This window comes from Cydia pomonella, chromosome 20, assembly GCF_033807575.1.
Source record: "Cydia pomonella isolate Wapato2018A chromosome 20, ilCydPomo1, whole genome shotgun sequence".
NCBI lineage: Eukaryota > Metazoa > Arthropoda > Insecta > Lepidoptera > Tortricidae > Cydia > Cydia pomonella.
The window spans coordinates 16,512,920-16,536,360 of NC_084722.1; the positions used below are offsets into that span (position 1 = coordinate 16,512,920).

Sequence of the window (23,441 nt, forward strand, 5' to 3'; positions counted from 1 at the left end):
AATGAGTAAAGAAGACAAAATTTGCATCAAATTACTTTTCCACTCTTCTGGATAAAGTGCAACTTTCTCGTCAGATGTTTAATACCAGGACTCAAGAGAGCCATTACCAGGTGTGAAAAATACTTTCACATATAACCCAGTAAAATACTCTTAATATTGCCAAATCAATATATGTAGATTATGATAGAATACTAGTATATGTTTGTTTCTTTTGCAAGTTCTTATCTCGTTATGATTTCGGTACTACATGTACTGCTGGTAAGAAAACTCTGTCTTAATATCAAAGGAAAAAAGTCGAAATTTCTTTGCTTTTATATTAGACAAATGTTTTAAGAGGAAAGTGGAGGACCCGCGCGAAATCGCCTTTTCATACAAAGGTAATCCTCATTTTCCCCTCTGGATATTGACATTATTGAACATATTTTGATATAATTTGTTGTATATCAACCACAGCTATGCCCTTACGTTTGTTTTATTTTTCGATTTTTTTATTATTATAAGATTAATTTTTATTACTATAAGAGAGGTATGGGCATTGTGAATGTCATCTCGCTTTGTGTGGTAGGGCACAGCGCAGCGGATGTCATTCCAGATCCAGAGCAGAGCCCATCTGGGGAAGTACCTTCACCTTACAGAAAACAGCAGCCAAATAACACTAGACCCTACTCATAGTGTTGTGTTCCTGCCGGTGAGTAAGGTTGCCAGAGCTCAACGACGGGGGGGTTAGGATCGGCAACGCGCATGTTACTCCTCTGGAGTTGCAGGCATTCATAGGCTATGGATACTGCTTACCATCAGGCGGGCCGTATGCTTGTTTGCCACCGACGTAGTATAAAAAAAAGCTGAGAGCATTTAAAAAAATGTATGAAATCTGTTATTCTCTCTTAATTTTTATAATAATCAAAAAATCGAAAAAAGTCAAGCGTAGGCATAGCAATGGTATGCATCAAATGATGTAAAAATATTTACCATAATGTCAATATCCAGAGGAAAATGGAGACTGTACGGAAAAGCTGCCGTCCCCTTTCCTCTTAATTACTCGAGGAGATACGAGCTTGCCATAAAATTAATATGAGATTATTGGATATTTTTCTATTTTTATACGACATTGCCATATGAAATGTGAATATGTAAAGGTATGTAAATAAAAGCGATAATGATGATGCTACTTATTTTATTTGAGGCATGGTTGTGAGGATGCTGTACCGGAAGATTAACCCGAGCTGTCTGAAAAAGGAAAAACAAATTTAATGTGAGAAGATAAAGAAACATCTGAGCCTAGGGTCGTATAATTCTAATTGGCACCTGAGCGCGAGGTAGTCCAACGCTCAAAAACCAGTGCAGGTGTGCTCTCCGATAACGCGCCTTTGTTACGCCAAACGAGGATACATTTTACACTGGATCGGTAGCGTTCGACTCGCCGGCACTCAGTAACCGTATAGGGACCACACAAGAAATTGCAAATTATTTTTCCATTTGTTCATTTTGAATCTTATTTGAATTACCATAGGAGTTGTAATTAAATAACCGGTTAAAGTAACCGGGCCCCTTTTTTGCAGGTAGTGGCACGCGCCGTTTTAGTTAACAATAGACAAAGGATAAGCCGTTGGGGGCCAGCTACAAATCTAACGACTATACAACCTTCATACAACATTTTTTATTTATTTTAGCTTTATACGTAGAGTCAGACCAAGATAAGTTTGCAACGATTTCTATAAAATTATGACGTTTGAATAACACTTGCACTGCGTGTGCTATCAAACTCGTTGCAGAGTTGTCTTGGTCTGTCTGTATAACATTTGTCACCTACTGCTTTTATGAATTCTAAATAGAGGTTGTTGTTGAGATTCAAGATGGCGAAGACGTCTCGAGAATATTTTTTTGTGTTTTGTTCATTCATGTAGTTTAAAGTGTAATATTGATAGCTTACTATGAGTAAACTATCGTGGAAGTGTGCAGCTAATGAAAAACTAATCTTGAAACGCGTTTAACCATGTTTTAATCAACACCCGGCAATCCATCCCGGCTTTTAGTAAAGTCCAGCTATCTCTTTACTAAAAGCAACTACCGAACAACGTCATGCTCTACGAGCAACGTAACTTGACATTGCGAAAATCGTCATAGAATTGATGGAAGCCATATTTTAAAAGAAGAAGAAGAATAGGGTTGTTTCCAATTTTTTGAAACGCTTGTATTACGATTCTATATTAACGAAAAGTTGCCCTAAAATTTAACTTTTACACTAAAAACGGCTTTAAATTAACAAAATATATTTTGACAGAACTTTCGCGCCCAAAACGCTCTTTGAAAATTGTGTGACGTCACAGTTTACGGTTTGACACATAACTACATACACACGTAGAAGATACGAACTGTCAACTGACATTTGTCATTTGTTGTTCATCGCCTAAAGTCAGTTCGAGAGTTGTGACGTCATTAGAATCTTCAAAGACGTTTCGAATTTGGTCACGTGACGTGTGCCGAAATATATTTTAAATTCAATATTTACAAAAATATGGTCATTACAGGTCCCCTAAAAGTAGTTTAACATGTTCTTATAATCCAAAAGAATTTATTGGGATACAATTCTGCCCTAAGATTTGTAGATGGAAACAACCCTATATTCTACATGCAAAAACCGACTTTCCTGGCGCCTGTCAAATGCACAAAATAGAATGAAAGCATAATACTTGCTCCCTTACAGGCGGAATCATTTTTTTTCAGTATTTGAGACTCATAGTAATTTACCAGAACTTTTAATGTAATGTCCACAGTAGTGATCTTTATAGGGTCCCATAATCAACTAGGAACCCATATAGTTTTACCATGTCCGTCTGTCTGTCCGTCCGCGGCTTTGCTCCGTAATGCTAGAAAGCTGCATTTTGGCATGGATGGATAAATCAACCAGCAGCTGTAGCACGATCACATTTTTATCACTTAGCACTATGCCTGTCACTTTCGCACTTACATACTTGTTAGAATGTGACAGGTACAGTGACAAGTGATAAAAATGCGACTGTGCTACAGCCGCAAGGCAACAAAATGGTAATTTAAAGATGTCAAAAAAAATGTTTTGGGTGCCTCCCCTACATTATATTTTTTATTTGCTTAAATCATATAAATTGGGTCGATAAATTATGAAAAAAATTATGCAAGTAAAGCTTAGTAAATACTTTTAATGAAAACTGTGGCGAACATGATCCGATTGAGCCGTTTATTATTTATTTATTTCAAATAACAAATTGCACCTTACAGCTAATGCCAAAGCGGCACAAATTGGAACACATTAATAACATAAAGCATTAACATTATAAAGCAATAACACATGAACAACTAAGACACAGGAATTCATAACGGTATAGTACTCTCAGGCATCTATGAGTTTTTGCAAAAAGTTGTCCTTTCTTAGCTTAAAAGTGCTGCAAAGGTACTCCGTTTTATTTGCTTTACGCAGTATACGATACCACTTAATAGTCCCCGTTCCTATTGTCACAAGCTGGAAACTACGGTACCCTGAGCATGACTTGAAATTTTCTTGACCGATTTTTTTCTAAAATTTGTCTGATCTAGTTACGAGCTTGCACTACATAAACAAGAAATTGGTCCCATTTTATTAACGATTGCCGAGTCACCTGAGCTTAGTTGCGCGTTTATCCTCATACTAGAGGACGATGGGGGTTATAGGATACTTACTAGAGGGGGGTGGTGGTGGGGGTCCGCCGCCGCCGCCACCGCCGCCACCGCAACCGGCCTTCTCCTTGTTGTGCGACAACGCCGCGTTGCCGCCGATGCCCATGCCGCTCTGTAAAACAACAATTTTAGAACACTTCTTAATACAGTTGACGTCAAGGATATATTTACACTTTTACATGTTAATATGACCAGCTGACGGTCTTTCCACCCACCGCGATACAACAGGCTACTACCTGCTGCTGCTGCTGTAGGCTTTGGTTTCGTTGTATCCAAATTTAGCAAAGTATTATCACATTGCGCATATGAATATACTTTTTTTATTTTATTTTATTTTCTTCCCATATAGGTATACAAGATACACTTATGTCCGTCAATGTACATTATTGTTACTTATCAGTATGTAGTAATACCTATGTGTTCTTAGTGAGATATATCCAAGGAAATATCTATATCTATACATGTTTGTTCTATGGTTGTTTCTTGTATAATTGTTTCTGTGTTATCTCCGAGATATAAAAATAATAAAATAAAAAATTAAATAAATAAAATAGCATCTAAACTACTGACACAGTATCAATCGGGAGGCGATGACTGAAAACATTTTTTTTTACATTCTCATGTCATCAACTGACGGTCTTTCCACCGCGGTACAACCAGCTGACTATTTTTTAAATCATGATAGCATCTAAACTATCATCTGTCAAAGTACTGACCAGGAGGCGATGACTGATACATACTCCTGGCCAGCGATCTATTAGGTCTTAAACTTCTCGGACCTGTCTTTACAAAATTTGACTTCGTCTCGTTTCGTAACTTTGGCCTTTGAATTTTAAGAACCCTTATTATGTATCTGTTGCAAAAAATACTATTATGAGTTTATCAAAATCCAACTTACCACAACGGCAAACACGATAGCCAGCACGGCCACAAACAACGCTACGAACTTCATCTCGAAATGTCACCTAGCCACCTGTGTGATCCACATCAACACCTGCCTTTTATACTGAAAATACAGGAAAAATCTCAATAATTCTCTTCCGGTTCCAATTATCGTTTACATAAATATTATAATAATTATTTTAGAAATGGCTTGAGCATTAGTGGGCGGCGGAGCGTGCTAATGTGTCGATTTGCGTGATACATTTTGCTGAAGGTCTGTTCGGATTTTGAAAATATAATGTTGATTTGATTGGAACTGTTTTGCAAGAGTCAAAAGCAAATATATTAAATGTGTCGCCTACTGCTTTTATGACTTTCGAATCGTATTGCTTTGTTTTCAGAGATGTTCCAAATTTGAATACATAACCAAATCAATTTTGATGTAGTTATGAAGCAATAACAACATTATCACAGATAAGAAAATTGTTGTAACAAAACAGTTTATCGTAATGTTGGCCATTATTTACGGATTTTGAAAGCATCATAGAGGGTTTATAGGTATCACGTCATCAAGCAGAAACTCGTGATAAGATCAGTTTATAAGATCTTAGTGTATAGTCGTTCGATTTAAAGCTGGCCCGAAGCGGCTAATCTTTTTGTCTATCGTTAACTAAAACCGCGCGTGCCACTACCTGCAAAAAAGGGTCGTATAATTCTAATTGGCACCTGAGCACGAGCTAGTCCAACGCTCAAGAAACCAGTGTAGGTGTGCTCTCCGATAACGCGCCTTCGTTACGCATATCGAGGACACATTTTAGAATGGATTGGCAGCGTTCGACTCGCCGGCACTCGGTAATCGTATAGGGACCACACAAGAAATCGCATATTATTTTTCCATTTGTTCATTTTGAATCTTATTTGAATTACCACAGGAGTTGTAATTAAATAACCGGTTAAAGTGACCGGGCCCTTTTTTTGCAGGTAGTGGCACGCGCCGTTTTAGTCAACAATAGACAAAGGATAAGCCGTTGGGGGCCAGCTACAAATCTAACGACTATAGATGAAAACAATTAATTTATTCTTAACATGAGCTCTCTTCATTATTGTAATGTCTATTAAGTTTGCAATAAAGATTCATTAAACTTTTAATTGTTAAAAACATTAAATTGTTTTAATAATCTTTGAACCATATTACCTACCTGCTACTATTTTCCCGGATCCCTTTTCTCGCACAAATAAAATGCAAATGAGATGAAATATCAAATTCAGCACAGATGACTAAAGTTTGAATGTTCCTGATATGTCCGCAAAATCTGACTGTTATTTAGATATTTAGCATTTTTGACATTGACTTTAAAATCCATTGAAATGTCGCTGTTACACAGCCAACACAATGTCATGATGTTTTATTATGGGCCTATTTAACTATTTGATAATTAGGTATTTATTTTGTAGACAGTTCTTGCACGTAGTCTGCCAACTCGAAAAATATTATTAATAGTAATTAATGTTCAGGCAACGTCAGGCAGTCGTAGCACTTTTTTCGATCACAATATGGCTGCCATAAATTTAATTAGCAATCTTCAACGCCTTTCTCGAGGGACTCTTCAAGGGATTCTTCAATCCACCGTCGTCATAAATCCATCGTCCATCCATGGACCATGGAGGATCCATTCATTAAATAAAAAAATTAAAATTATTTATTTTCGTAAAATATACAGGTGTTTATAAAGTAGGGGATAATGCTACCCGGTAAGCAAAATTTGCCTGTATTGGGCAACACCGCTCTTCCTTAATTTACAGATTGTCACACGAAAATTTAAGTAAGTCTAATAATATATGTATACAATTAAAATCACATATAACAATTGTTTATAGAACTAGGTAAGTATCGGGGTTGTCAGACATGGAGTAGAAAATAGTAAAAAAGTAAAAAAAAAAAAAGGAATAATGGAGCCAGTAATTGTGTGTGTGTGTGCGTGCGTGTGTGTGTGTGTGTGTGTGTGTGTGTGTGTGTGTGTGTGTGTGTGTGTGTGTGTGTGTGTGTGTGTGTGTGTGTGTGTGTGTGTGTGTGTGTGTGTGTGTGTGTGTATTTAGTAAGTTGATGTGTGGATCTTTAGTAAGATATAGTATGTTTTAATTTTGTAAATCTTCTGTATATTCATAAATAGGTCCTAATGGTAATTCATCTAAAAGTATTTTTTTGTATTACAGATAGTTCCGGCTGCTGCAGTATTCGGTAAGCTGGATGCCAAGGTCTTCCGCTCGCATGACCTAAAGCTAGCTACAAAGATCTCCATATACATGGCGGTGGTGTTGCCCAACATACTGTACTCCTCTGAAACGTGGACCGTATATCGTCGTCACGTCCGCACACTAGACCGATTCCATCTTAAATGCCTCCGTAAGATCCTAAAGATCAGCTGGTCCGACCGAGTGCGGAACACCGAAGTCCTACGGAGAGCCGGCGTGGGTGGAATCGAAGTCTACCTCATGCGACGACAGTTACGTTGGAGCGGCCACGTTTCAAGAATGGTGGAGGGTCGAGTGGCTAAGCGCGTCTTTTATTCCGAGTTGGAGGAAGGCAAGCGAAAGCAAGGCGGACAACTCCTCAGGTACAAGGACGTGCTTAAACGCCATATGAAGAACTGCGACATTGAGCCCCTACAGTGGGAAAAGCAGGCCGCCAACCGCCCTGGGTGGAGATCTTTGTTTAAGAAATATACGGATATTTTTGAATCCCGTCGTCAAACAGATCTGGACGACAAGAGGGATGAGCTGAAAGCCCGACCACCAGCGGTGATCAGCTATAATTATATTGATGGTGTCCTCTCGTCCCCGTTGTGCGCACGGGTATTTGCCAACAAGATCGGCTACGTCAGCCACACGAGAGCACATGAACGCCAAAAAAGGAGTTAAAGCAGTCGCCGTGGCCGAAAACGGTCAGGAGCATATATATAGTTCCGGCTAGTTCCCAATGAAACCATTTTTCCAAAAGTACCTACTGAAGAATAAAACATTATGTATTTCTTTTATCTTTAGTGTCCACCCTAATACTATTACCTACTAGAATGAGAAAAAGGGACTTTAGGCTCAGATGACAATGGTCTAAAGATGTGAAACGTGTAGTATGTGTAGACATTTATACTGACCCTTAGTAGACATAAAACAAGGTCTAATTTTCCTGAACACACTTTTATTTTAATTTTTCTCTACCTCTGAGTAAAGAATTAGAACTCAACGGCCCCACCCGAACTTAATGCGTCAAAAAACTGCTAAAGATACGACATGGAAACGTTTTTGTTTGAAGAAACGTCACTTTTAACACTGACATATATATAAATTTGATGATATGTCCAATAAACGCAAATTATTTAAGAATAAATTAAGTTGGTGCCAACGGAACCAAGATATTATTAAAATGGATATTATAGCATCCCATAGGTCGACAGGAAATTTCGTTCAGTTCTGGAAGGATACTAATAAACTAAGTTATAAACAAAGTAGACCATTATCAGTAAATGGAATTCAAAATGAAAAAGAAATAGCTAATTTGTTTATTAAGCAATTTAAAGTCGATAACTCACTTCTAAACTCATCGAATTCTCACTTGTTTGATAATACGCGGAACCGTGGTTGCCCGTCGACAGGTTCCGAGTTATTCATTACGCAAGATATGATATGGCAATGTGTTAGAAAAATGAAACGCGGAAAGTCGCCGGGCCACGACGGTCTAAGTATTGAACATATTTTGTATGGGGGCCCATTATTGCATGTAAAGATGGCGCAATTATTTAATTTGTGTTTAGCGCACGGCTACTTACCTGATGAATTTATGACTACGAATGTGGTTCCCATCGTTAAAAACAGGACTGGCGATCTTAGTGACCCGTCCAACTACCGACCTATCTCGTTAGCTACCGTGTTCTCCAAAGTTCTTGAACGATTAATTAACCCGATACTTGCCAAACACATACGTCTACACGACGCCCAGTTTGGGTTCCGTCCGGGTCTCTCAACAGATATGGCTATATTCTGTCTTAAAAACGTCGTAAACCGATATCTTAAGAAAAGGACGTCGGTTTACGGCTGTTTTCTGGATCTGAGCCGTGCTTTTGATACTATTGACTATAATTTATTATGGGATAAAGTATCAAAGGCGGGTGTACCGAGTAGAATAGCCGCTCTGTTGAGATACTGGTATGGGAACCAGATGAATAGCGTTAGATGGGGAAATGCCAATTCGGACCCGTATAAGTTGCAATGCGGAGTTAGACAGGGTGGACTGACATCGCCATTGCTGTTTAATCTTTACATAAACGACCTGATAGAGGAGCTCAGCAGCGCCGCCGTCGGGTGTCATGTCGCGGGCGTATGTGCCAATAACTTTAGCTACGCGGACGATATGGCGCTGCTGAGCCCTTCTATCACGGGCCTTAGGATGCTAGTGTCGATATGTGAGCATTATGCTGCAACACACGGACTAAAATACAATGTAAAAAAATCTGAAATAATTGTTTTTAAATATGATAAGGGCCCAGATTTCGTTCCACCTGTTAGGTTAAACGGGACAGAATTAAAATGTGTAAGTAGTTTTAAGTATCTAGGGCATGTTTTGACAGAGAGATTAAAGGACGATGACGATCTCGAAAGACAGCGGCGGGCCATAGCGATGAGAAGCAACATGCTGGCACGTCGGTTTGCTCACTGTTCCGACCAAGCCAAAATAACTTTGTTCAAGGCGTACTGTCAGGCGTTCTACACTAGCCAGCTGTGGTACCATTTCACGAAACGATCGTTCAATAGACTTCGAGTACAGTACAACAACGCGTTTCGTGCAATGTTACGGCTACCGTGGCGGTGTAGTGCGTCTGGTATGTTCGCCGAGAACAGAGTAGATGACTTTTACGCTATAATGCGTAAAAGGCACTGGTCGTTTGTCGGGAGAGTGAGCGAAACGGCGAACAATATTGTTAAAGTAGTGTATACAACCTGCTACTGTATGAGCAAGGTTTCCCCGCTGCACCTATATCTATAGTCTTAATTTTAATTGTATATTTTAATTGTATATTTTATTTTATTGTATTGTTGCTTTATTGTAATTTAATGGGTTAATACCTGAATAAATAACATTTTATTATTATTATTATTATTAATACATATCGTATCTTTAGCAAATGTTAGATGTATCTCAAAGGTCGAATCAGGGCGTATAGTTGGCTGCTTTTACGGTACCGATTATGTAGGTAAGTACTAAATCGTCATATGATAAAAAAATTAAAAACGCAATGTGGAGTTGCCAGAGAGCATGACGTAAGAAATTTCTAACAAAATAGGTCTCATTGTAGCATATATATAGGGAGCGTGCATGAACTGTAGGAGGCAGCACAGGAGCCGTCAGACTTTTGGCGCGAGGCGTAAATGTGATGTTTATTGTTCCGATGTAGCCCACAAGATGGCAGAACCTACTATGCACAAGAAAACACGTGACGTGTAAATGTATATACTTATGGTTCCGATTCAGGCCACAAGATGGCAGACCCTCCAACGCGCACAGTCACTATATAGTCCTCCTCGCCGTGTCCGACGATGGCGACTCCTATATTATGATATTGCAAACTCAAGTCGTGTAATGCATTATTCATCGCGCATCGCCATAAATGAATACTTACATTATGTTTCGTCTCTTTACATTTATATGACTCGATCAACATTATCAGATCTTCGTGTTATTCGTGGTTTCTTGTTTGTGCAATCTCAAGGAAGTCTCTTTGTATGTTCTTGGCATTATTTACAAAATAAGTTATGAAATAGGTGCTAAAAATTATATGAGTATTAGCAAACACAAGTTAGAAAAATAAACAATCCATGTTTACCTATTCACTTGCCGACTTTATTAATATTTTGATTTTTATGGCATTGTTTTGTACCTACTGAATATTATCTTGATAAAATTATTATATTATTATTTAATTGGTCAAAGTTTGTGTTTCCTACAGCAAAAATAATTTTGCCAACCCTAATTTTTCATGAGTTGCTACAGTAATAAAGTGATTTGATAATAAATAAAACACCATGTACCTAATCTAAAAGCCTGCGTTCCCTATAAGCCTTTATTATTACATCTAGCTTCTTCGAAAAGGTCATAGACGGTGGTCTTCTTGCCCTTCTGGAGTGTCGGAAGAAATCCCTGTTGGTTTGAAGTCGCACAAGGGCCTCTTCCAAGATTCTTACTCGAGAACAAGTAGCCAAATTTCACCTAGTTAGCTATATCCCAGCGTGGTGGTGAAGTTTGGGAATAGTCGGTATTAAAATTGCGACGTCAGCGTCCCGGGCTCGATCCCGGGCATTTATGATTTATGCAGTTAATTTTCATATACCTAGGTTGTTTTCACTCGACGATGAAACAAAAATCATATTTACGACATGTATGTACGACGACCTGACGATGTTCTGACGACCGGTTTGGCCTAGTGGGTAGTGACCCTGCCTACGAAGCTGATGGTCCCGGGTTCAAATCCTGGTAAGGGCATTTATTCGTGTGATGAGCATGGATATTTGTTCCTGAGTCATGGGTGTTTTCTATGTATTTAAGTATTTATAAATATTTATATATTATATATATCGTTGTCTAAGTACCCTCAATACAAGCCTTATTGAACTTACTGTGGGACTTAGTCAATTTGTGTAGTAATGTCCTATAATATTTATTTATTTATTATTATTTATTTATTATTTATTATTATATGTATGTATACCTATGCTTTTTTTATCATTTATTTTCATAAGACACGGTACGTAAGTGTTATATTAAAATAGTACTGCCAAACGGCGAAGTGGTTTGATGTCAGTTATTTTTGCTCATGATATGCATTTGTGTCAGTTAAATATAAACATGCTGTATTATTTTAACTTAATAACTAAGCATGCAAAATTAATTATAATTATTGTAATTAGCCTTCAAGGTCAGCAAAGACGAGCCAACTTTTTATTGGTTTATAATCATAATGATGTAATCATAATCTGTTCCCTTATAACTCCTCATTAAGTCATCGGTTTGAAGCAACCGACCCCAAGGAAAGGGGGAGTAATAAAACACCATGTAACCTAAAAGCTTATATTCCCATATTTAATCTATATCTAGCTTCTTGAAGCTGCCCTGGATACCGAAAATGTCTTCAACGGTGGTCTTCTTGCCCTTCCGGAGTGCCTCATTCACTCTTCGCCGGTTCTCATCGCGGAAGAAATCTCGGTTGTTCTGGAGTCGCTCAAGGGTCTCCTCTGGAACCAGATATGTTTATATTCAAACTTTTTGCGTTTAGATCTCGAGAGACCTTTGACACGAAAAATATGTACAGTATGGATTTATAACGATTGCACTTTTATCGTCTATTTTTTATCATCATTGTTACACTTAAGGTACTGTTTGGATTCAGACTACACAGGCATTACTGCTGTAGTAATGTGGTGTGACACTACTGTCGGCTGCATTACTGTCGATAATGTCAAAATTGATTTTGCTGTCCGCATGTTTGCAGTAATGTTCACCAGCATTAGTCTGAATCCCAACACTATCTATATAGTGAGATTATATATAAGAATCTATAAAATCTAAGAAGCCTTTGGTAACAGTTTTTCACTACATATCATTTTGACATTTGTGTGTGTTAGAAAGACCCAAAGTAAAGTTTTATTCATGAAGGGAAAAGAAAGGAAGGGAAATCTAGCAGTATTAGGATCGTCTTTATCTTGCTGGCCCGTTATTAATACACGTGCCTATCGAGCGCGGCGCGTCATTGTAAACCTTGTCAGAATGCACGAAGGTTGTTATTGGGCTGCAGCTGCGCTCGTCAGTTGACGTCTTTGGCGATCAAAGGGTCAAACCTCACCTTTAATAGTTTCAAAGTCCTTATAATCTCCCCCTGCTCCCTTAGGCAGCGCCGCCTTCGGGATGTACTTGTAGACGCTGTCGGACTCACGCTGGTGGATGCATATCAGCCCCAGCAGGTCCTTCCTGAGGAAGGGCTTCAGCATCATCATCAGCTTGTCCATCCAGCCGGGCGCGTTCAGGAAGTGGACCGCTTTTAGCTTTATTAACATGCATTCCTGAAAATAATAAAAAATGGCCTACTATTAAAACGATCAGCAAGATGCCGTGGTTTGGAGGTTTTGGTTCAAAAAACAATTTTCAAAATGGTAGGGAACATACATGGGACATTATATATATCGTTGACTAAGTTTTTTTTATACTACGTCGGTGGCAAACAAGCATACGGCCCACCCGATGGTAAGCAGTCACCGTAACCTATGTACGCCTGCAATCTAAGCCCCCCCCCCCGTTGACCTCTGACAACCTTACTCACCGGCAGGAACACAACACTATTAGTACCCACAACACAAGCCTTATTGAGCTTACCGTAGGACTTCAATCAATTTATGTAATAATGTCCTATAATATTTATGTATTTATTTGACACATTTGTGTTGCAGGCGTCCGTAATGCGTGAGCATTCACAGCAGTTAATGAGATAAACAATAGATCCAAGTTATTAATAGGTCATTACATGCCTACTATTATTTTTAATGAATATGAAATCCCTAGCTAAGATAAAGTAATGATTATAAGTTATACACATGAATACTAACCTGTAGAAAGTATAATACTTGACGAATTGCCATGATTTCCACCCTCGCGAGATGACCTGCTACTGCCGTGTCCAAATCTACAATCAGCTCGAATCTGAAAACAGCGAGTTATACAATTAATAAAGGTAAATGTTTTATTGCAAAAGAAAAAATGGAATGGCGAAAGAAAATTGTAACTAGATACCTATCCTATGTGATGATGGTTTTTAAGGATGAACCGTAGGATGAATGGTCCGAGTCCGGGCCGAGGCGCCAAGACTTCGTTTTCTGTGGCAAGCATCACGTGATCATCGATCACCCATCATAGGAAAGGAAGTGTCGGATGCCTCGGCCTTACACCACAGGGCTCGATTCTCAGTCCGTTGCTTTTTATTCTGTTTACTGCTGACCTCGGCAAACTACTCAAGCACTGTAGTGTTCATTTATATGCCGACGATACGCAGGTATATTTTTCATTCGACCCAAAAGACACAAAATGTGCTATAGAGCAAATAAATGAGGATCTGGATGCAATATACAAATGGGCGTATAATAATAACCTAGTTATAAACCCCTCAAAAACAAAGTACCTTATATTTGGATCTAAATTACAGCGTAATCGGATAATTAATTCTGATCCTAGATTGGTGATTAATGGTAAAAGGATTGAGAGAGTGGATGCAGCCAAAAATTTGGGATTGATTATAGATAGTGATATACGCTACATTGATCATATTAATACAAAAATAAGAAACGCATTTTATAGGCTAAAAATTTTGTATGGTATCCGAAATTACCTAACAGAAGAGGTGAGGCTGGTTTTGATTGAGTCGCTAGTGTTATCACAGTTTAATTATTGCGATATCGTATATGGACCACGCCTGCTGGCCAAAACCGCACAGGCAATTCAAAGAGTTCAAAATGCTTGTACTAGGTTTTGTTTCTCGGTGCCAAAGCGAGCCCATATCACACCGTTTCTAAACGAGAGAAAAATTCTGAAGATGGCAGCACGTAGAACCTTGCATATGGCCAGTATGGTTAAAAATATAGTCTCTAGTCATAAACCAGAATATCTTTATAATAAGTTTCGATGGATGAAAGACGTTCACGGTCGGAATACTCGCAGTAAGTTTCTAAATAAAATGAGTGCCCCGAAACATAAAACAGCAGGTTATCGTGGTAGCTTCAAATACTCTGCATCTAAGATCTGGAACGACCTACCACCGCCATTGCGAGCTAAAATGTCCCTTCCAACCTTTAAAGGCAAATTGAGCTTACTTTTATTAAATTACCAAATTTCCTCAGAGGATATAATTATTTAAAATGGTGTTGTGCTATATTTTGGACACTTACTATTCCTGTTGTTTATAAGTTTGTATTTTTATTTTATTTTATTTATAAGTATTCTCTCATACAAAAAGTACTATTACTTATCGCTGTACGTTTCAATGAACGAAACTTATGACTATGGCATTGTTTGTACCTATTCAGTAAAATACTTGAGTTATAAATGTAACCAGTTGTCAATATCAAGTAAATACCAAATTAAAATATTAAATTTTCACTTGTAATAAAAATTTCTTTATTTTTTTCGTACTATAATTGTATACACTAGCTATCTCTGGTAATAAAACAAAAAATCCATTAACCCGCATGTCATATCAATGTGGTTCAGTGAAGGGGACGGACTGAAAATCAGCGCTGCGCAATCAATTTGTAATAAAATGGCTGACGCAGCGTACGCTGAGTCCGTTCCTTTTGCCGCGCATGCCTATTATTATTATTTTTAAGTGAAACATTGTATTTTGTGTGGCAATAAATGGTTTCTTATTCTTATTCTTATTCTTATTCTTATTCTTACCCGGACCGTTCTAGTCCTCCTCATCCTCATGCTTTATAGTATATTGTGTTTCATGGTGTCATACGTAATGAATTTTCTGTCAAAGAGAGAGGTGCAGGCCTTCCTTACGATTTCTCAGACTTGGTGAGTAAGTTCTATGTATAGTGTGCCGCTCCATGAAGTCCATGATGCCTTCTTCGGGTTTAGATCAGGTCTATCAACTGAGGCTGCGGTCCTGTGCCTCAAGCATACTGTCCGATATCACACAGATCGTATTACACCAGTCTATTCATGCTTCTTGGACTTATCCAAGGCATTCGACCTGGTGTCCTACGATCTCCTATGGAATAAGCTAAACCAAGCGGCGGTATCTGGAGAGCCGGTTGAGCTGTTTAAATACTGGATATAACCAGAGTAACAGAATTAGATGGGCGAGTTCGCTGTCTGACTCCTACAAATTGCAGTGCGGTGTGAGACAGGGAAGCCTAACTTCGCCAAGGCTGTTCTGCCTATATGTGGATCACCTGATGGATGAGCTCAGCGGCACTCGATCGAGCTGTTCAGTTGGAGGACAGTGTTTCAATAACATCAGCTACACTGATGATATGGTGTACTTAGCTCTTCGGTTTGCGCACTTAATCAGTTACTGACCGTATGTGTGTGAAAGATACGCGGAGGCATACGGCCTCAGGTACAATTCTAATAAGACTGAGTTACTAATTTTCTTAGCCGGCACAAAAACATACAGCATAGTACCGTACCACCAATCATGTTAGGGGCGTTCAATTGAAATTAGTAACACAGATTAAGTGTACCTGGGCATTGCGTCACTGTATCTCAAAATGATGACATTGATGTAGAGAGGGAGCGCAGGGCGCTATCAGTAAGAAGCAACATGTTGATCCGCAGGTTTGCAAAATGCACAACAAGTGTTAATTTCTGTATGAGATGTTTTAAACATTGTTTCAAAACAGGTTATAGTGCGCTGCGAGTCCTCTACAATAACGCGTTCAGGATGCTGATGGGGCTGCCGCGGTACTACAGTGCGTCGGGGATGTTCGCGGAGGGACATACGGACGATTTTCATGCCATTATGCAGGCATCAGGATGCGTCGTGTTCGCGGTAGCCCCAACAGGCTCTTGGAGTTGCAGGTGTCCATAGGCTACGGTGACTGTTTACCATCAGGCGGGCGGTATGCTTGTTTGCCACCGTCGTGGTATAAAAAAAAGTGACAGAAGTTTGGGTCGATCAACTGCACATAGAATATACAATAACCTACCCTGGCTATACTAGCCAGTGGCTAGGTCCCTCCTCGTACTGCCACAGGTCGAACGACATCATGAATATCCGCACGATATCCACGAAATTAAAGTGACGGGGGTCTGGTTCGATCAGGCGCGCGTAGAACATACAATAACCTACCCTGGCCAGGTCCCCTCCTCGTACTGCCACAGGTCAAACACCATCATGAACGTCCGCACGACATCCACGAAATTAAAGTGACGGGGGTCTGGGTCGATCAGGCGGGCGTAGAATCCGCGGTAGCCGCGCACCAGCGGCATGGGGAGAGGGGCGAATACTCTGGAAAAATACAATTCATTCAATTAATGTGTGAAGGAGACCGTCTATAAGGAAAGACCGTCTACTCTTTTGTCGCTTTTGACTTTTACGTTTGTACTGTACACATGCTCCACAAAGGTCGGTAGGTGGAGCAGACGGATCGAAGCTCTTCTTTTCTGACTGTGTCTGAGTCACGTACGTATACAAATACGACAATTCTTGCCCTATGACGGTCTTCCCAGCAATACATTTTATATGCCGGTCTTACCCGCACTCAGAGTTAGAGCATAACCTTACTACATTTTTTCTTTTCTTATCAGCGGTGCCTTTCAGCGATGTTGTCTTTGTTAAGTACTGTAGGTACCTGTATTTAAACCGCGTGAGGGGTGTATTGACGAGTGTTGTACCTACTTGTATTGTATTCATTAGCAATTACCATATTAGTCATTTGTGCGACTTTTAAACCGAGGGTCGCTTGGAAACTCCGGTTTCAATGACTCTTTGACTGTGCCTTCACTGAGTCTTAGAATTTATGTATATGAAACATTATTCGTTACCTATCTTTACCAAATTCTCTACCATGAGGTCGACTATAAAAAAAAAAAATTACACAAATTGACTAAGTCCCACAGTAAGCTCAATAAGGCTTGTGTTGAGGGTACTCAGACAACGATATATATAAAATATAATAAATAATAATCACACGAATAAATGCCCTTACCAGGATTTGGGATTTGAAATTTGAACCCGGGACCATCGGCTTCGTAGGCAAGGTCACTACCCACTAGGCCAGACCGGTCGTCAATTATACCCTAATTCATAATTAAATTCCATCAAATCTACCAAGAAATGTCACTGTCACAATGACATCTGTCAACGTCAATATGACGGACCAGATATTATATAAAATATTATTACGAACACGATAAAACCGTTGGATGGGAACATAATACAACGTTTCATTTTTTTTTTTTCATTTTTTTTTCAAAGGCACATATACATAATCAATTTTAAAGTTACTCGCCAAACTGCTTATGCGGTTTCTTGGCGAGGCGCTCATTTTTTACATTTTTATGCACCTAAAAAGGTACCGTACTAAACCCCTTCCCGCATATGCAACCTATATATATGGCTGATATAATCTTCTACTCTATTGACAGCTATTTAAGTTCAAATTTAAAACTATATTTTTTTATGACACGTTAAGGGATTAAGTTGCTATCATTCTATGCTTACCCTAAATTATACAAGTACATAACTTTACAAGAAGATAGACTATGCAAAAACAACAAGTCTAATAATAATACACGTTAGCTGAGGTCAAGGTAAATTATCTAAAAGTATTTTTTTTAATTCGTTCTTTACTTCCATTATGCTATATTTCTTTTCCTCTACTTTTCCTCTATTGGCTACACAGTGGTAGATTTGATGGAATTTCATTATGAATCAGGGTATAAACTGGTTTTGATGCAAGACGAGCGTCTTGGTATGATTGGTGCGCATCACAAGCACAAATTTCGCTTCGTTTCACAGGCACCAATCAGCGTCATCGATCTTTAAGGTCGTATGAAAATTAGAACAGAACAATGACAAGTTTAAATCTGGATGGGCTCCGTGGTTTGTCAAATGTGTGACGGAAAACACTGTGAGAAAACCGGATCAATAAGGCCTAATTACAATTCTGAGTTGGACGGTTTTTTCGTACGAAGTACGAAGTGCCGGCTCTAAGTTGTGACAAGATTGCCAAAGCGGACTAGAATAGAACCGGCATTAAATGTATGGACATCGTATACTTTTAAACTAGCACTTCTTGTATACCGGGTGTTTCCTGTGACGCGAGCAAATAATTAAATGATATAAGTAGTGTACTCTTAGAACGATGTAACTTTTGATTAACAACATTTAAATACTATGAAATCTTTCGATTTTATTTTTTACATACAAATTTAATATTATTTTCAACGTACGCTGACATGTGTTGTGCTGACATGTGCTTGTCACGCTTTAAACGTTAAAAAATTAGCAATACATTGCGTCTTAGAATTAACTTCAATGTGTAATGAAAATTAAAACATAAGTTATTTTTAAAAGTTGCTAAACAAATGTTGGTTAGTTTGAGGAGTACAGCCTACAATTTAATTTATTGTTCCTGTTACAGGAAACACCCAGTATATGTATCTCGGAAACGCCTCTAACGATTTCGATAAAATTTACTATATGGGGGTTTTTAGGGGCGCAGATCGATCTAGCTATGTCTTATCTATGGGAAAATGCGCATTTTTGAGTTTTTATGTGTTTTTCGAGCAAAGCTGGCTCCCAGATAACATTTTATCCATTGCTTCAAAAGTGTCATTGTACAGAAACAAAACATGCATAATTTAACAATGAAATGAAGGTATTTAATGCCATGATATTTACAATATATACATAAGTTTTACGGGTACAGTCAGCATCAATAGTAGCGGATGAAACAACGCGCCAAAAGTATCTGATATTCCGGATCACTTTTCCAAATATAGATAAATCTCTAAAATTTACATTCAAAACTATATCTTTTACCGTCTTAATTGTTCTAGATATATAACCACCACATTTTGCTAAGCTGTTTCGGAATGGTAGATACTTTTGAAACCTTGTTTGATCTGCTACTTTTGATGCTGACTGGACCTAGTGAAACAATTCGTAAACCTTATTGCAATTATTGCAAACATATAAAAGTCTGCCTACTCATGGTCAGTTCAGAGGGTTGTTCTTAATACCTATATTCTCGTATACTTAGTTTAAACTTCCTCTTAAAGCGACTAAGTATACACTTGTGGATAAACATCTAACATTTACCCTAAGATGTTATCTTTGACTTAAGTTTACCTGTTATCGTCACATTTTGTCCTTCTTTAATTTCCTACCTAAATGCAACTCTACTCCTTTAACTCGAAGGTCTGTTTTAGTTTGTTCATCCGCAGCTCATTCGCTCTTTTGACGAGAAGAATTTGCTAAAGCGATCGACTTTATTGTCATTAGAAAAGGACTATATTAGTCTGTTTCTAAAGCGGGTGTATCGTTTAAGATATGCTTAGTGTGCTATAGTTACGGTCATGGTTTTCAACAATTTAGGGTTCAAATTAATTTGGTTCGTTACACTATCGCTATGCAAAAGCCAATCTAAAATAAACCCTATTCAATTAAAGTTCGTTCACAAAGTGAACCTTGTCACTGTAAGCAATTATGTCACTGTGAACACTGTATAATCGTGACTGTTGGAATGGTTGCAGTTTTCCTCAACTATGCTGGGAATTCATTGCTATTTCAATGATAAAGTACCTCATTTTAAGCCGTAAAACAGCGAATTGTCGCCTGTATTGTGCGCAGCACGTGGAGGAGGAAGTGGTGCTGATTGTTACAACCACACGTAATCTTATGTAATGTCGCAGATTAATGGCTAACGGCAGCCGTTGGGACTAGTTTTATTCCATAAGATTTAACATAGAAAAACCCATGAGGGTAGATAGATGAGGATAGTACCAGATAACCATTTTTCCCGATCCCTCATTCCGAAACTCCTCTCTTCCTCCCTCCTCCTTATTAGAAAGAGACAAACTTTGACACAGGTTTGTAAAAATTTAAGAGCAACTTGTGAATATTAGGTGATATTTCGTATCTATAACTGCCGCGAATTTTTTTCGTATGAACCGGGGTTCGACCCCGAGACCTTCGACGGCTTGAAGTAGGGCTTAAACAGCGTGCGCAGCTGGAAGTGCAGGTTCAACACATGCTTGGCTACTTCTGCGTTTTTCTCGCAGTAATACGTCATTAGAACCAGGTCTAGAAGGAAACTCGCACTGTCTCCAAGGTATAATTAGCTCTCTTGTCAAAGCAGCGGTCCTTGAAGTAGGGCATGAACCGAGCGAAGCGTGAAGTGCAGGTCCAGATGCTTGGCTACTTCTCGCAGCGGTACGTCATTAGATCCAGGTCTAGAAGGAAACTCACACTGTCTCCAAGGTATATTCAGCTTTCTTGTCAAAGCAGCGGTCCTTGAAGTAGGGCGTGAACAGTGTGCGAAGTGTGAAATGCAAGTCCAGCACTTGCTTGGCTACTTCTGCGCTGTTCTCGCAGCAGTGGTACGTCACCAGGAGATCCAGGTCTGCGAGAGAAAAGGACAATTCATTAAACAATTTTTTCAATTGAATTAAGTTTTCGTGTACCAATAGAACAGGGGACGGACGGGCGGTGGCTCGCACGTTTTTGTGTTTGTACTACATTTTTGTCTACTGAGATACTTACCAATTTTCACTACCTATTTAGGTTTTGTAGTAAAAAAAGGATTATTTTTGATGACATGGTAGAATAAGTATTGTATACAATAGTGATATAATCAAGATTTTCAATCTCTTACCTTACTTAGGCAACTCAGCAAACATCGTTGTCTAAACACGGTACTCGACTGAAAAGCTCTTTATTATATCACATACTCTTTTAACAATTAATGATATGGTAAACGCCAATCGTCCTAGGGTCCCCATTTCCTTAGACCGACATAGTTATATATATTTACATTTTACTTAGGGGTCACAAAACCGGTTTCACCGAAACCGAAAAAACCGGAAAAACCGGGTTTTTCGTCGATTGAAAAAACCGGCTTTCAAATTTGAAAAAACCGGTTTTACGAGTTTTTCGGTTTTACGCTTAAATACTTGATAGTTGTAAGTATTATTTTGATTATCTGTTTATTACTACTTATAACTTCTTCTTCTATTTGTAATTTCTACTTTTTAGTTTATCAGTAAATATAGAATAGAACATATTATAATTGAATTAATAAAAATTAGCTAATTGCCCCACCCTACGTATAGTTTGTTTTTCAATACAACATCTTGTAGAGCCAGAATTTGACAATGATCCTATGTCTGTGATAAAAGTCGAAATGGCTCTCTACGAAAACGGAGGTGTTAAGGGCAAAAACCTTTTACAGGTTTATAACATTTTATTGAAAGTGCCTCCCACCAGTGTAGAGTCCGAAAGGGTGTTTTCGTCAGCAGGATACCTCTGTAACCACTTAAGAACATCGCTGAGTGATGATACATTAGACATTCTCTCTATCCTAAGATCCCATTATCAATTCGTAAAGAAAAACCAAAAATAATCGCTTGCCTTGATAGTTGATTTAGCCTACCAATTAGTAAAGTTATTAGCAATAGTCTAATACTAGTAGTCGAACTTTTTATTGTACGAACCACAAGGTAAATGCAAACTATGAAAATTTTTAAATTATAAGTGTGCAAACAAATGTGAACTTATCCCTGCAACGAATATCTCTATATGTGGGTTATTATAATGATTTATTCTTAATTGCCAGGCTGAAAGAAGGCAAGAAGAGGGATTATAATTACATTATTTTTTTCACTGATCTCCAATTTAGTAACTTAACCTATGAAAGAAATGAATATTGATCTCAAATGTTAAGTGTATTTAATAAGTATTTACTTTCGTAAAAGGAATATACGATGTTTTGTGTTATAATGATAACTATTTGTAGTTAATTTTGCGTTCCAGAAGTGCATGGAGGTTATTAATTTAGTTATTTTGTTTTTAATTTTTGTTCCTAATAATTATAAGATATAAAAAAGGTTTTATATCCATTGTTAAATGACTGAATATTAAGGTGGTTCGACTAGGTTACCCAAAGCTTAAACCTCACTAGATGGCGCCACAATTGCAAATTTTGAGTTTTAATTTTTTTGTGGAGTAGTCTTGGTATTTCTATACTGTAAATTATGTTTAGCGCACTCTTTAAATAAATATTGAACTATTAAAACAAACATTGAACACTTCATTGTACAAAAACTACCCCTTAATGTCGACAGAATGTTTCTTGACTCTATTTCTAAGTATCACTCACACATTCAAACAGTCGTACTGGAATCCTTGTAGTAGACAATTTGGCACAGCGTGAGTAGGCTTCAATAGCGTTGCGGTAAGTACGTGGAAATACATGCAAGAGGATGTGGGTTCGAGACTCATTAAATTTTTTTTTCTTATTAGTATTATCAAGTACCTATTATTAATAAATTGTTTTATGAGAAATATGAGCGTTTTTCCATAAAACTATTAATAATCTGATTCTCACACATCATGATATTTTTGGGTTCTTCCAAATCATAATCACTAGCATAATCAATCCTACCCCGACCCCGATAAAAACCCGAATATTTGTATTGAAATTATAGTTTTACACTGAAATTTCTTTCATACTAAAATGTGACGTATGGATATTTTAGGATATCTTTTTTTAATGCTAGGGTGGAGAAGATTCTAAGTAGAATGAACCTAAGAAAGTCCAAATTTGTAAGTCAGATTTTCCGGTATTTTTTTAAAAAAAAAAAACGCTGTTTTGTTCTAAAATTAAAGCAATCCCTTACTGCCCAGCCTTTAAAAAAGTAGGTACTATTTTACAGTAGAATTAAAACATTTTTTTACGATACATTTAATTAAATTACAGTGAGTTACAAAATTGCATGGCCTTCTATTTATAACCATTATAAAAAGAAATGAGATATTTACCATGTTTGTTTATATTATTGATTTCCCGATATTTTGACACAACTAGAAGTTTCACACAATGCCTAGAGATAGAAAATTATTTATTTATTTTATTTATTGTCAATTTCATTCAACGGATCACATCATATCCAATTATGTGTTTATGTATTGCATTGTTTTCTACCTAGTTGGTTATTAAATTCTGTTACTGAAATAATCTTTATCTACATAAAATATACCAACGAAAGTTTAATAAAGTATATATTAAAATGAAGAACACAAAATCAGGAATTACATATGACAATA

At 37.9% G+C, this 23,441-nt stretch overlaps 1 protein-coding gene and 1 long non-coding RNA gene across 2 annotated transcripts in view; both read right to left on the reverse strand.

The window, feature by feature from the left end:
- Nucleotides 1–1,157: 1,157 nt before the first annotated feature.
- On the reverse strand, nt 1,158–4,743 carry LOC133528783 (uncharacterized). The gene is made up of 3 exons (XR_009801052.1): nt 4,589–4,743; nt 3,694–3,802; nt 1,158–1,227 (listed from the first exon to the last, which is right to left on the reverse strand). It is a non-coding gene; the product is annotated as an uncharacterized LOC133528783 (long non-coding RNA).
- Nucleotides 4,744–11,675: 6,932 nt separating this feature from the next.
- Nucleotides 11,676–23,441, reverse strand: part of LOC133528779 (clavesin-1-like) — a 29,982-nt gene continuing 18,216 nt past the window's right edge. The window contains exons 3-7 of the mRNA XM_061866245.1: nt 20,586–20,739; nt 16,461–16,619; nt 13,219–13,312; nt 12,462–12,678; nt 11,676–11,853 (exon numbers count right to left, since the gene is read on the reverse strand). Coding sequence (XP_061722229.1) covers nt 11,702–11,853; nt 12,462–12,678; nt 13,219–13,312; nt 16,461–16,619; nt 20,586–20,739 — 776 coding nt within the window. The 3' untranslated portion in view covers nt 11,676–11,701. The remainder of the gene's footprint in view (nt 11,854–12,461; nt 12,679–13,218; nt 13,313–16,460; nt 16,620–20,585; nt 20,740–23,441) is intronic.